Below are 12,969 nucleotides of genomic sequence, written 5' to 3'. Positions count from 1 at the left end.
GAAGCAGGCATCTTCCTTTCTGGAAGATCTAAGCTGATAACCCATGACTCATAGTTTGTCATCACACCTGTGACTCAACTGTTATAGGCATCTATACACAGTGCCTTCAGAAAGTATTTATACCCCTTGGCATATTCCACATTTTGTGTTACAGCCTGAATTCAAGTTTGGGCTTTGGTTAGGCAAAGAGACTTTGGAAGATTCCCTGTCTAACGTAACAGAGCTTGAGAACAAAAATATTTTGGGAAGGAAAGGAGAGAATCCCCAAAGCTGTTATAGACATACCCAAGAAGACTCAAAGCTGTAATCGCTACCAAAGGTGTTTCTACAAAGTATTGACTTGGAGTGTCAGAAGGTGAATTCACCAATTTGTAAGTCGCTCTGGATAAGTGAATACTTAAATGTTAAATTAGATTATTTTCTGCATTTTCAATTCATTTGCAAACATTTCTAAAAACATGTTTTCACTTTTATTATATTTAATACATTTTGAAATCCGGCTGTAACACAACAAAATGTGGAATAACTCAAGGGGTGTGAATAATTTCTGAGGCACTGTATGTGTCTGCCTGTGTAACTGGGTCTGAGAGCAGACTCGGTGTAGACTAGGCGGCAGGTTTGTGTTCTTGTACACACTGATTTACACACCACGGCCCATGCCGTAGACCGCTGCTGTAGACCGCTGTACCGGCTATCAGTTCAGAGCAGTGTGTTTAGCCTTCATGTCTGCTGCCTGACAGAATTATGACCTAGGCTTGAGCAAGTTTTTTTGGCTTTGCTTTAGTGAATGGAATCAGAACAAACCAACCTTTTAGTTTTCTTTAATGTATGGAAATAGAAGTGTATGTTTGTGTGTGTGTATATATATATATATATATATACACATACACATACACACACACACACACACACACACACACACACACACACGTCTATTTACATACATACATACATACATACAGTGGGGCAGTATTTAGTCAGCCACCAATTGTGCAAGTTCTCCCACTTAAAAAGATGAGGCCTGTAATTTTCATTATAGGTACACTTCAACTATGTAGGATTTGTAGGATTTTTAATATATTTATTTGCAAATTATGGTGGAAAATAAGTATTTGGTCACCTACAAACAAAGAGGCTCCTCTGTCCTCCACTCGTTACCTGTATTAATGGCACCTGTTTTGAACTTGTTATCAGTATAAAAGACACCTGTCCACAACCTCAAACAGTCACACTCCAAACTTTACTATGGCCAAGACCAAAGAGCTGTCAAAGGACACCAGAAACAAAATTGTAGACCTGCACCAGGCTGGGAAGACTGAATCTGCAATAGGTAAGCAGCTTGGTTTGAAGAAATCAACTTTCTGTATGTGTGTGTATGTACAGTCGTGGCCAAAAGTTTAGAGTGACAGAAATATGAATTTTCACAAAGTCTGCTGCTTCAGTGTCTTTAGATTTTTTTTGATGGCAGCCCATTCATGCATAATCAATGCTTCAGAACATGTGGGTTTTTGTTTGTCCACCTGCCTCTTGAGGATTAACCACAAGTTCTCAATGGGATTAAGGTCTGGGGAGTTTCCTGGCCATGGACCCAAAAAATCGATGTTTTGTTCGCCGAGTCACTTAGTTATCACTTTTGCCTTATTGCAAGGTGCTCCATCATACTGGAAAAGGCATAGATGCACTAAGTCGACTGCCTTTTAAACAGCTTGAAAAATTCCAAAAAATGATGTAATGGCTTTAGAAGCTTCTGATAGGCTAATTGAGTTAATTGGAGGTGCACCTGCGGATGTATTTCAAGGCCTACCTTCAAACTCAGTGCTTCTTTGCTTGACATCATGGGAAAATACCTCAGAAAAACAGTTGTAGACCTCCACAAGTTTGGTTCATCTTTGGGAGCAATTTCCAAATGCCTGAAGGTACCACGTTCATCTGTACAAACAATAGTACGCAGGTATAAACACCATGGGACCACGCAGGCGTCATACTGCTCAGGAAGGAGATGCGTTCTGTCTCCTAGAGATGAACGTACTTTGGCGTGAAAAGTGCATTCAATCCCAGAACAACCGCAAAGGACCTTGTGAAGATGCTGGAGGAAACAGGTACAAAAGCATCTATATCCACAGTAAAACGAGTTCTATATCGACAACCTGACAGGTCGGTCAACAAGGTAGAGGACTGCTCCAAAACTGCCATAAAAAAGCCAGACTACGGTTCACAACTGCACATGGGGACAAAGATCGTACTTTTTGGAGAAATGTCCTCTGGTCTGATGAAACAAAAATAGAACTGTTTGGCCATAATGACACTTATGTTTGGAGGAAAAAGGGGGAGGCTTGCAAGCCGAAGAACACCATCCCAACCGTGAAGCACGGGGGTGGCAGCATCAAGTTGAGGGGGTGCTCTGCTGCATGAGGGACTGGTGCTCTTCACAAAATAGATGGCATCATGAAGTAGAAAAATTATGTGGATATATTGAAGCGACATCAGTCAGGAAGTTGAAGCTTGGTCGCAAATGGGTCTTTCAAATGGACAATGACCCAAAGCATACTTCCAAAGTTTGTGGCAAAATGGCTTAAGGACAACAAAGTCAAGGTATTGGAGTGGCCATCACAAAGCCCTGACCTCAATCCCAGAGGAAATTTGTGGGCAGAACTGAAAAAGTGTGTGTGAGCAAGGAGGCCTACAAACCTGACTCGGTTACACCAGCTCTGTCAGGAGGAATGGGCCACAATTCACCCAACTTATTGTGGGAAGCTTACGGAAGGCTACCTGACGTGTTTGACCCATGTTAAACAATTTAAAGGCAATGCTACCAAATACTAATTGAGTGCATGTAAACTTCTGACCCACTGGGAGTGTGATGAGAGAAATAAAAGCTTAAATAAATCCTTCTCTCTACTATTCTGACATTTCACATTCTTAAAATAAAGTGGTGATCCTAACTGACTTTAAGATAGGGAATTTTTACTATGATTAAATGTCAGGAATTGTGAAAAACTGAGTTTAAATGTATTTGGCTAAGATGTATGTAAACTTCAGACTTTAACTATATGTATGCATGCAAAACCCTGACAAAATATAAATATATATATTGAGCACCTGTTGAACTCCAGAAGTCCTGTGTGATGCTCATTCATGCTGCGATTGGGGCTGGGGCTGTTTTGTTCCTGTCTTCCTCAGAGCAGGCAGCCTGTTTGAAGCCAGTAACCCTCTTTAGCTACTAAGCAAGTTGCTGTATTAGTAAGGACTGCAGCTGGCAGGAACGTTTGGGGAAAATATTAAGCCCCTGTGCGTGTTTAGGAAATGTGAGGCAATGATCTCATTTTCTAAGATGTTGCCTGGAGCTGTTAATGTGAGAGAAAGGGGGAGGGGGGTGTGTGAGAAATTAGTTAGGTTTATAATCTAGACAACCAACCGTGACCCTGTTCCCTGCCGCTCGGCATCCTGGGGGAAATATCATATCAGACTTTGGTCCGCCTGCTGAGATGGTCAGGGGGAGGAGTCTCGGGCTGCCTTTTTAGCTTTTTTTTCCCCTTAGGAGGCTTTTATTCCTTTTTTTATTGTTATTCTTTAGTTTTTTTATACTCTTATGTATGTTTTGTAGTAAATATTGAAGTTTTGATTTTCATTTGTTTTTCCTGTGAAGCACATTGTGTTGCATTCTGTCTGAAATGTGCTGTATAAATACAGCTTGATTTGACTCCTTAAAGCAGACAGACTGCAGTTTCAAATGGCATGGGACAGTGTTGCCCCTCTCGGTTAGTATCTTGAAGCAAGATTATTCTTAATTTTTTCGATGCTATAGGCCGATACAATGATCTGCTTACTATTGCATACAACATCCAGTGAGACAAGAGTGAGGTCCCTGGCAGTGCAGAATCCCGTGTAAACGGCGCTCCTCTCTTCGGATTGGTCCATAGCCTGTAAGAAGAGAGTGCCCTCTGACCTATTGCAGGCTGGAGCTGGCCCTGAGAGAAATAGAACCTGCTGACCGTACTGCAGTCTTTCTATCATTAAAATGTAAAGCCACGTTCCATCTCAGTACTGGGAGATTGTTTTACTTAGTCCATGTCTTTGAAAAGGCTCATTCAAAGCTGTATAGAAAGAAACTACCCACATGTCTACCACATCTATTTTGTAGCCAATATTATAACCAATGAAATGGGCTTCTTCCGTCAGCACATCGTAAACCAAAGTACATGGCCTGTTTCTGTGCCAAAGAGCGGAGAACTGAATTTGAAGACTGTTGGCTTGAATATTTGACAGTCAACAGGAAGAAATGTTCCATTGCTGCATTGATATTCCTCTCAGTACTTTCCACAGCAGCAGCTAAATGACCCCTTCTGTCCCTCTTTACTGACAGTCCCATGTAGAATTCTGTTATCCCTCTGGACTATTGGAACTGGAGGAGAGCTTAGCAGTGATCTTCACTGGCAGCATGACATTCAACACATTCTCAAGCCCTGCACCTGAAGTCCCCCTGCTCCACTTCTGACACTTAGCAATTCCAGTCATATGAGCCTGTGCCTCTGTCTAAGTGGATTATGTTGCTTTTAGAATTCAAGTCACTGTGTGCAGCAGATTGGGCTTGGGGGACCTCTGTCTAGACTGGGCTCGGGGGACCTCTGTCTAGACTGGGCTCGGGGGACCTCTGTCTAGACTGGGCTCGGGGGACCTCTGTCTAGACTGGGCCCGGGGGACCTCTGTCTAGACTGGGCCCGGGGGACCTCTGTCTAGACTGGGCCCGGGGGACCTCTGTCTAGACTGGGCCCGGGGGACCTCTGTCTAGACTGGGCCCGGGGGACCTCTGTCTAGACTGGGCCCGGGGGACCTCTGTCTAGACTGGGCCCGGGGGACAGCAGCACAGAGACCCACTTTCTCTCTGATGGAACCCTCTCTGGAAACCTCTGTTCCTCAGACCCAGTTCATTTTGGCTCTTTTGCGCTCGCTCTCTTTCGTGCTTGCTAATATATTGTCTGATATGTTCTGTTGCAGAGGGAGATGAAGGAGCAGCTGGCCACTCTGCAGGACAGTGAGAAGGGACACACAGAGGCCCTGCAGCTACTGCAGAGACAACTCACTGAGACTAAGGTAACACACTAGGCACTACTCACTGAGGCCAAGGTAACACACTAAGCACTACTCACTGAGGCCTAGGTAACACACTAAGCACTACTCACTGAGGCCAAGGTAACACACCAAGTACAAACATTCACTTAGACCAAGCTAACTTAGAGAGCCTTTTTACCCATTAGAGACCAAGTTAATGGTCGAGTTGTTCCTGTCTGTCTCTCATCGTATCTCTATCTCACCCTCCACCTGAGTCTGTACTGAACTGATTGGTTTATTGAGCATCTCTTTAATCTATACACCCTGTTTTAATCAGTGGAACAAGAGCAGCCACTCAATACAACAGGTATTCCTCAATCACCTTTTCTGTCTCATCTCTTCCCCCTTTGATGACTTTGAGATTCACAAAGGCAGGGCTGTCTGACAGAATGAGTGTGGGCCGTCAGCGGCAATTGTCATTTGGAAGGGTGTCGTTCTTTCCTCTGTTTACATGCTGGCTGTTCCCTGGCACGCCAACCCAGCCAGCGCCCTCCCGTCTTCCTGTCTGCAGGACTTAAAATGTCTCTGGCCCAGCAAGGCAGACCTGCCTGCTTCCACTGCCATCCTGCCGTCACCTTCAGCTGACTGCCTGTTGGAGCTCTTCTAGCCCCTCCATTATAAATCAGTCCATCTCATTAGGTTTGCATCCATTTGTCCGAAGAGATGTGCGTTGCCTGGAAGAGGCCCATAGGGGAACTAAATCGATCTCTCTGCCTCTCCAATACATTTAGGTTGATGACAATGAAATGCTCTGTTGTTCACCTGCCCTTCCTGCTTGACCACACACAGAATCCAAATAGGAATTGATTTGTAGGACCTGATCAAAGCACCCACAAATTATGTTATGTAATTCTGAAATGGGAGACTGCCCACCTCAAACACGCATAATTGTCTCTACCCTTCTCTCCCCTGGAACATGAAGGTGTTGAAACTGAAACTTTGAGTAGGGTGAGGCTGCCAATACCCTTGTTTTGGTTTGACTTAAATGTCCCCCAACACTGCTGTTTGTCACTGAATTGGTTTATATTGGTTCTGGTGCTCTAGTTTAGTTCCAGTCCTGGGCCCATGTGTTTAGGGGCATCCCCTTCCCTGTCTGAAGAGCAGACGTTGTCTGATTCTCTGGCTGTGGGGGTTTGTCTGATTTAACGAGCGTCTTCTCTGAGACCCAGCCTCCTCTTCCTGTAGGCTTAATATGAGCTTTAAATATCCACCTTGCCATAGCCATAACACCCTTCTGGAGAAGACTGGCACATGGTTACTGCATTGCTGCAGGCCTCATCAGTCCTGTCCTCCTCTCACTGTCACACTCACATCCCACTCCTGCCCTGCTCTGTATTGGAGATAAATGATCTTAATAGGCTTAAAGTTCCCAGCAGCACAGAGAGAATATCTGCCTGCTTCTAGGTTCCTACAGGAACAGGCTTGCTGCTGGAGTGAAATTGATTTATGGCAGGCAGTAGCAATAAAACCCAGATTCTGATGCTGCTACCCCTGCTCCCTGGTGTTCCCCTGTGATGGAGAGGAGTAGAGACTAGTAGAACAGAGCGAATGTTTCCTTTGTACAGACAGACAAAAGCCCTGCATGAGAAGCTGCTCCCTCCCCAGTTGTTACTGGACTGAGCCTCTTGGATCTCCTCTCTTTGTTCTGTGTCTCTGCTGCTACTGTTGCTGTTAGCATTGGAGATGATTCATTTCCTCTTCAAGTCCAGCGCCCTCCTTGATTTCCCCACGATTTCTCCAATTCACACCACTTTCTCCTCTCCTCAGCTTCCGCTCCTTTTCCCCTCATCAAGAGCACTGCTCTTCCAATAATAGCATCCTTTTCACTGACTATCCGCTGGCCTTGTAAATGTTGCCTTCAACACACAGCTTGTCTGTCCCCAGCCGACCCCACAGCATCAGCCTTTTAAACATGCTTTCGATCTCACAAGCAGTACCACTATTAAAACAGCACAATGTGACTAACTGTGCTCTAGGGCCTCTTCCACTGTCCCAACCAACTAGTGAGGCTGAGCTTTGCCCTATTCTACTCCTAATGCTCTCTATATAGGCCTTTCTTATGATAGAACATTTTGTATTGATATGTTTGATGATCTATAACAGCAGATGGGGATTGTCCCTAGAAGCCCTGCCTATGACTGTTAGACAGATTTTTTTTCAGTCAATAAATTTACATAATGTTAGGTGCTAAAGAGGTTTTTATAAACCGAGTGGTTCGAGCCCTGAATGCTGATTGGCTGAAGGCTGTGGTATATCAGACTGTATACCACAGGTATGATGACACAACTTTTTACTGTTCTAATTACTATGGTTACCAGTTTATAATAACAATAAGGCACCTCCAGGAGTTTCTAGTATATGACCAATATACAACGGCTAAGTGCTGTATCCAGACACTGCGTTGCGTCGTACGTAAGAACAGTCCACAGCTGTGGTATGTTAGCCATATACCACACCCCTTCTTGTGCCTTATTAAGTAAGCCATTGTGTTACTGACTTTTGTCAAGTGTAAGGCAGTAGCTTAAGAGTGCAGAGGCACTTGATTAGACATAAGTTTTCTATTTAAGCAATAAGTCCCGAGGGGGTGTGGTATATGGCCAACATACTACGTCTAAGGGCTGTTCTTATACACGACACAACGCGGAGTGCCTGGATACAGCCCTTAGCCGTGGTATATTGGCCATATACCACCAACCCCAGAGGTGCCTTATTGATATTATAAACTGGTTACCAATGTAATTTGAGCAGTAAAAATCAATGTTTTGTCATACCCGTGGTATACAAATACACCACGGCTGTCAGCCATTCAGCATTCAGGGCTCAAACCCCCCAGCTGTTAAGATGGAGCCTAAGATGATGGCTGACGTTTTACATGATCGTAACCACGGACTGAAAGAAGGTTTTTCCTTTGACGAGTCTGATGAGAAAGATATACTGCTCTCCCGGGAACAGGTACATTTCACCGTCATTTAGGTGAAGAAAAAACAGAGGAAAAGGGGACGCAGATCAGGCTGCCTTTTGAGAATCTGTAGGAGAGCCAGTTAACTCCCACTGCCATCAATTCTACTTGCTAACATGCAATCATTGAAGAATAAAATTGATTATTTATGAATCATCCTACCTACGGGACATATAAGATATTATAATTCTTAGTTTCACCAAGTTGTGGCTGAACTACGACACCGATCATTTAGAGCTGGAGGGATTTTCAATGCAACGGCAGAACAGAGAAGCTACGTCTGGTAAGACGAGGGGTGGGGGTCTGTCTTTTTGTCTAACAGCTGGTGCGTGATGTCTAATATTAAAGAAGTCTCGAGGTATTGCTCGCCTGAGGTAGAGTACCTTTTGATAAGTTGTAGACCACACTATTTACCAGGAGAGTTCTCATCTATATTATTCGTAGCCATCTATTTACCACCACAGAACGAAGCTGGCACTAAGACCGCACTCAACCAACTCTAAGTCCAAAAGCAAACAAGAAAATGCTCACCCAGAGGCAGCGCTCCTAGTGGCCAGGGACTTTAATGCAGGCAAATTTATATCACTTTTACCAAATTTTTACCAAGAAATTTCTAGACCACCTTTACTCCACACACAGAGATGCATACAAAGCTCTCTCCTGCCCTCCATTTGGCAAATATGACCATAATTATATCCCCCTGATTCCTGCTTACAAGCAAAAACTAAAGCAGGAAGTACCAGTGACTCGCTCAATACGGAAGTGGTCAGATGCCACGGATGCTTCACTACAGGACTTTTTTGCTAGCACAGATTGGAACATGTTCCGGGATTCATCCAATGGCATTGAGGAGTATACCACCTCAGACATCGGCTTCATCAATAAGTGCATCGACGACGTCGTCCCCACAGTTGACCGTCCATACATATCCCAACCATTAGCCATGGATTACAGGTGACATCTGCATTGAGCTAAAGGCTAGAGCTGCCGCTTTCAAGGAGCGGGACACTGATCCGGACGCCTATAAGAAATCCCGCTAATACCCTCAGACGAATAATTAAACAAGCAAAGCATCAATACAGGATTAAGATTGAATCCTACTACACAGACTCTGACACTCGTTGGATGTGGCAGGGCTTGAAAACTATTACGGACTATGAAGGGAAACCCAGACGCGAGCTGCCCAGTGACGTGAGCCTACCAGACAAGCTAAATGCCTTTTTATGCTCATGAGAGCACCAGCTGTTCTGGTTGACTGTGTGACAACAAACTCGGTAGCCGAGTAAGACTTTTTAAACAGGCCAACATTCACAAAGCTGTGGGGCCAGATGGATTACCAGGATGTGTACTCAAAGCATATGTGGACCAACTGGTAAGTGTCTTCACTGACATTTTCAACCTCTTCCTGACTGAGTCTGTAATACCTACATGTTTCAGGCAGAACACCATAGTCCCTGTGCCCAAGGAAGCGAAGGTATCCTGCCTAAATGATTACCGCCCCGTAGCACTCACATTGGGACCCACAAAATGCTTTGAAAGGCTGGTCAAGGCTCACATCAACAGCATCCTCCCGGATACCCTCGACCCACTCCAATTCGCATACCGCCCCAACAGATCCACAGCTGACGTGGTCTCCATTGCACTCCACACTGCCCTTTTCCACCTGGTCAAAGGAACACCTATGTGAGAATGCTGTTCATTGACGACAGCTCAGTGTTCAACACCAGAGTGCCCACGAAGCTCATCACTAAGCTAAGGACCCTGGGACAAAACAACTCCCTCTGCAACTTGATCCTGGACTTCCTGACAGGCCACCCCAGGCGGTAAGGGTAGGCAACAACACGTCTGCCACGTCCCCTCTTGTACTCGCTGTTCACCCACAACTGCGTGGCCAAACACGACTCCAACACCATTAAGTTTGCTGACGACACAAGTGTTAGACCTGATCACCGACAACGATTTGACAGCCTAAAGGGAGGTCAGAGAACTGGCAGTCTGGTGCCAGGAAAACAACCTCTCCCTCAATGTGAGCAAGACAAAGGAGTTGATCGTGGACTACAGGAAAAGGCAGGCCGAACAGGCCCCATTTAACATCTGTAGTTGAGCAGGTCGAGAGTTTCAAGTTTCTTAGTCTATCATGATCCAAACACACCAAGACAGTCATGAAGAGGGCACGACAAAACCTTTTCCCTCTCAGGAGACTGAAAAGATTTGACATGGGTCACCAGATCCTCAAAAGGTTCTACAGCTGCATCATCGAGATCATCCTGACCGATTGCATCACCACGTGGTATGGCAACTGCTCGGTATCTGACTGTAAGGCGCGACAGCGGGTAGTGCGAACAGCCCAGTACATCACTGGGGCCAAGCTTCCTGCCATCCAGGACCTATATAATAGGAGGTGTCAGAGGGAAGCCCATAAAATTGTCAGAGACTCCAGCCACACAAGTCATAGACTGTATTTTTTTCTTTCTGCTGCCGCATGGCAAGTGGTATCGGAGCGCCGAGTCTACGACCAAAAGGCTCCTTAAAAGCTTCTACCCCCCCAAGCCATAAGACTGCTGAACAATTAATCGAATGGCCACCGGACTATTACATTGCCCCCCCCCATAGTCACTTCACCCCTACCTACATCTACAAATGACCTGTAACCTGTATCCCCGCACACTGACTCGGTACCGGTGCCCCCTGTATATAGCCTTGTTATTGTGTTTTATTATTTTTTACTTTAGTTTATTTGGTAAATATTTTCTGAACCAACACTTCAAGAAGAGTTAAGGGCTTTTAAGTAAGCATTTCACGGTAAGGTCTTCACTTGTATTCGGCGCATGTGACATAGTTAGATTCGTTTTTTGATTTGATAATGATGCTTAATGGTTGTAGCATAACCTGCACTTTCATTGTAAATAAATAACCTCTCATCCCTCCTCTCTCTCATCTCTCTTGTCCCCTCCGCTCTCTCATCTCTCTTGTCCCCGTCTCCTCTCGCTCGCTCTCTCTCGTTCCAGTCGTCGGCCAAGGGCCTTCGTGCGACCATCGGCGAGGTGTTTGAGCATCTGCAGCGATTTCTGCACGAGCGCCAGAAGGCCATGTTGGAGGAGCTGGAAACTGATACAGCGCGCACTCTCTCCGACATCGAGCACAAGATCCAGCGTTTCAGCCAGCAGCTGCGTGACGTCAAGGAGGGCATCGGCATCCTGCAGGAGCGCCTCAACGAGCCAGGCCGCCATGAATTCCTGGAGGGCATTGCCCTCACCTCCGAGAGGTGCTCTGCTTACTGTCTGACTGACCATGGATCAGCTGTTCTTCCAAACAGCCACAGTCCTAAACTTTTGTAAGATAGTATGCTGTCTGAGGTTATGTTATACTACCCTCCTAACATAACACCATCCCCTGAATGTAATCCATTCTGCTCATCGTCAGGATATTGATATCTTGGAGTGAAAGTGCAGAGTTAGGCAATGAGGCTTATCCCAGGTCTCTGACAGATGGCTTAACAGGCCAGATATACAGGGCTCATTATTTGAAATCTGTGAAAGAGTGGGCTCAAGGGAATAGAGTTGAAGTATTTAAGATCTTAGAGGGATTGATAAGGTTGACTGAGGATGTTGTTGCATCAGTAGGCATTCTAACAACCAGTCCAGAGGGCATTGATAGGACTGAGTGAAGAATGAACTGATATCCAGGTTTGCCATCTCATAGTTTTCAATACTTCTTTTTAACTTTGTGAGAACAGGCTTGACAAGGTTGTGGTTTCTCCTCAGGCTAAGTCACTTAAACGCACAGCAGGTGAATGGTTAGCCTTGCCTCACTGAACACCCTGTTCTTTTTTTTTTCAATGTTCCTCAAGATGATCAATGTTTAGCTGTGCAGCCCTAGCTTTCCCAGGCAGGGTTGAGAAGGGCTTCAAAGTGGTTAAAATAGGAAGGTAACAATTCACAGATACAACTGTATCTTAAACACGTGTATCGGTCTACGGACCCCAAACCAATCCAATCCAAATGTAGTATGCGTCGGTCAGAAAATCTACAGTTGAAGTTGGAAGTTTACATACTTGGAGTCATTAAAACTAATTTTTCAACCACTCCACAAATTTCTTGTGAACAAACTATAGTTTTGACAAGTTGGTTAGGACATCTACTTTGTGCATAACACAAGTCATTTTTGTTTACAGACAGATTATTTCACTAATTCACTCACAATTCCAGTGGGTCAGAAGTTTACATACACTAAGTTGACTGTGCTTTTAAACAGCTTGGAAAATTCCAGAAAATGATGTCATGGCTTTAGAAGCTTCTGATAGGCTAATTGACATAATTTGAGTCAATTGGAGGTGTACCTGTGGATGTATTTCAAGGTCTACCTTCATACTCAGTGCATATTTGCTTCACATTACAGGAAAATCAAAAGGAATCAGTCAAGACTTCAGAAAAACAATTGTAGACCTCGACAAGTCTGGTTCAACATTGGGAGCAATTTCCAAACGCCTGAAGGTACCACGTTCATCTGTACTAACAATAGTACGCAAGTATAAACACCATGGGACCACCATCATACCTTTCAGGAAGGAGACGCGTTCTGTCTCCTAGAGATTAAATTACCTTGGTATGAAAAGTGCAAATCAATCCCAGAACAACAGCAAAGGACATTGTGAAGATGCTGGAGGAAACGGGTACAAAAGTATCTATATCCACAGTAAAACGAGTCCTATATTGACACAACCCGAAAGGCCACTCAGCAAGGAAGAAGCCACTGCTCCAAAACTGCCATAACGCCAGAAGACGGTTTGCAACTGCACATGGGGACAAAGATCGTACTTTTTTTTGAGAAATATCCTCTGGTCTGATGAAACAAAAATAAACTGTTAGGCCATGATGACCATCGTTATATTTGGAGGAAAA

At 44.8% G+C, this 12,969-nt stretch overlaps 1 protein-coding gene across 5 annotated transcripts in view; it reads left to right on the top strand.

The window, feature by feature from the left end:
* LOC135540247 (E3 ubiquitin-protein ligase TRIM62-like) overlaps positions 1-12,969 on the top strand; it is a 44,625-nt gene that overhangs the window by 19,546 nt on the left and 12,110 nt on the right. For 4 of the 5 annotated variants that reach the window (XM_064966788.1, XM_064966787.1, XM_064966786.1 and 1 more), the window contains exons 3-4: positions 4,996-5,091; positions 11,077-11,402. In XM_064966788.1, the coding sequence (XP_064822860.1) occupies positions 4,996-5,091; positions 11,077-11,402 (422 nt within the window). The remainder of the gene's footprint in view (positions 1-4,995; positions 5,092-11,076; positions 11,403-12,969) is intronic. The other variant, XM_064966789.1, reaches the window with a different exon arrangement.

The sequence above is a fragment of the Oncorhynchus masou genome, chromosome 5, assembly GCF_036934945.1.
Source record: "Oncorhynchus masou masou isolate Uvic2021 chromosome 5, UVic_Omas_1.1, whole genome shotgun sequence".
NCBI classification, from domain to species: Eukaryota; Metazoa; Chordata; class Actinopteri; order Salmoniformes; family Salmonidae; genus Oncorhynchus; species Oncorhynchus masou.
This window is presented reverse-complemented; position numbering and strand designations above follow the sequence as displayed.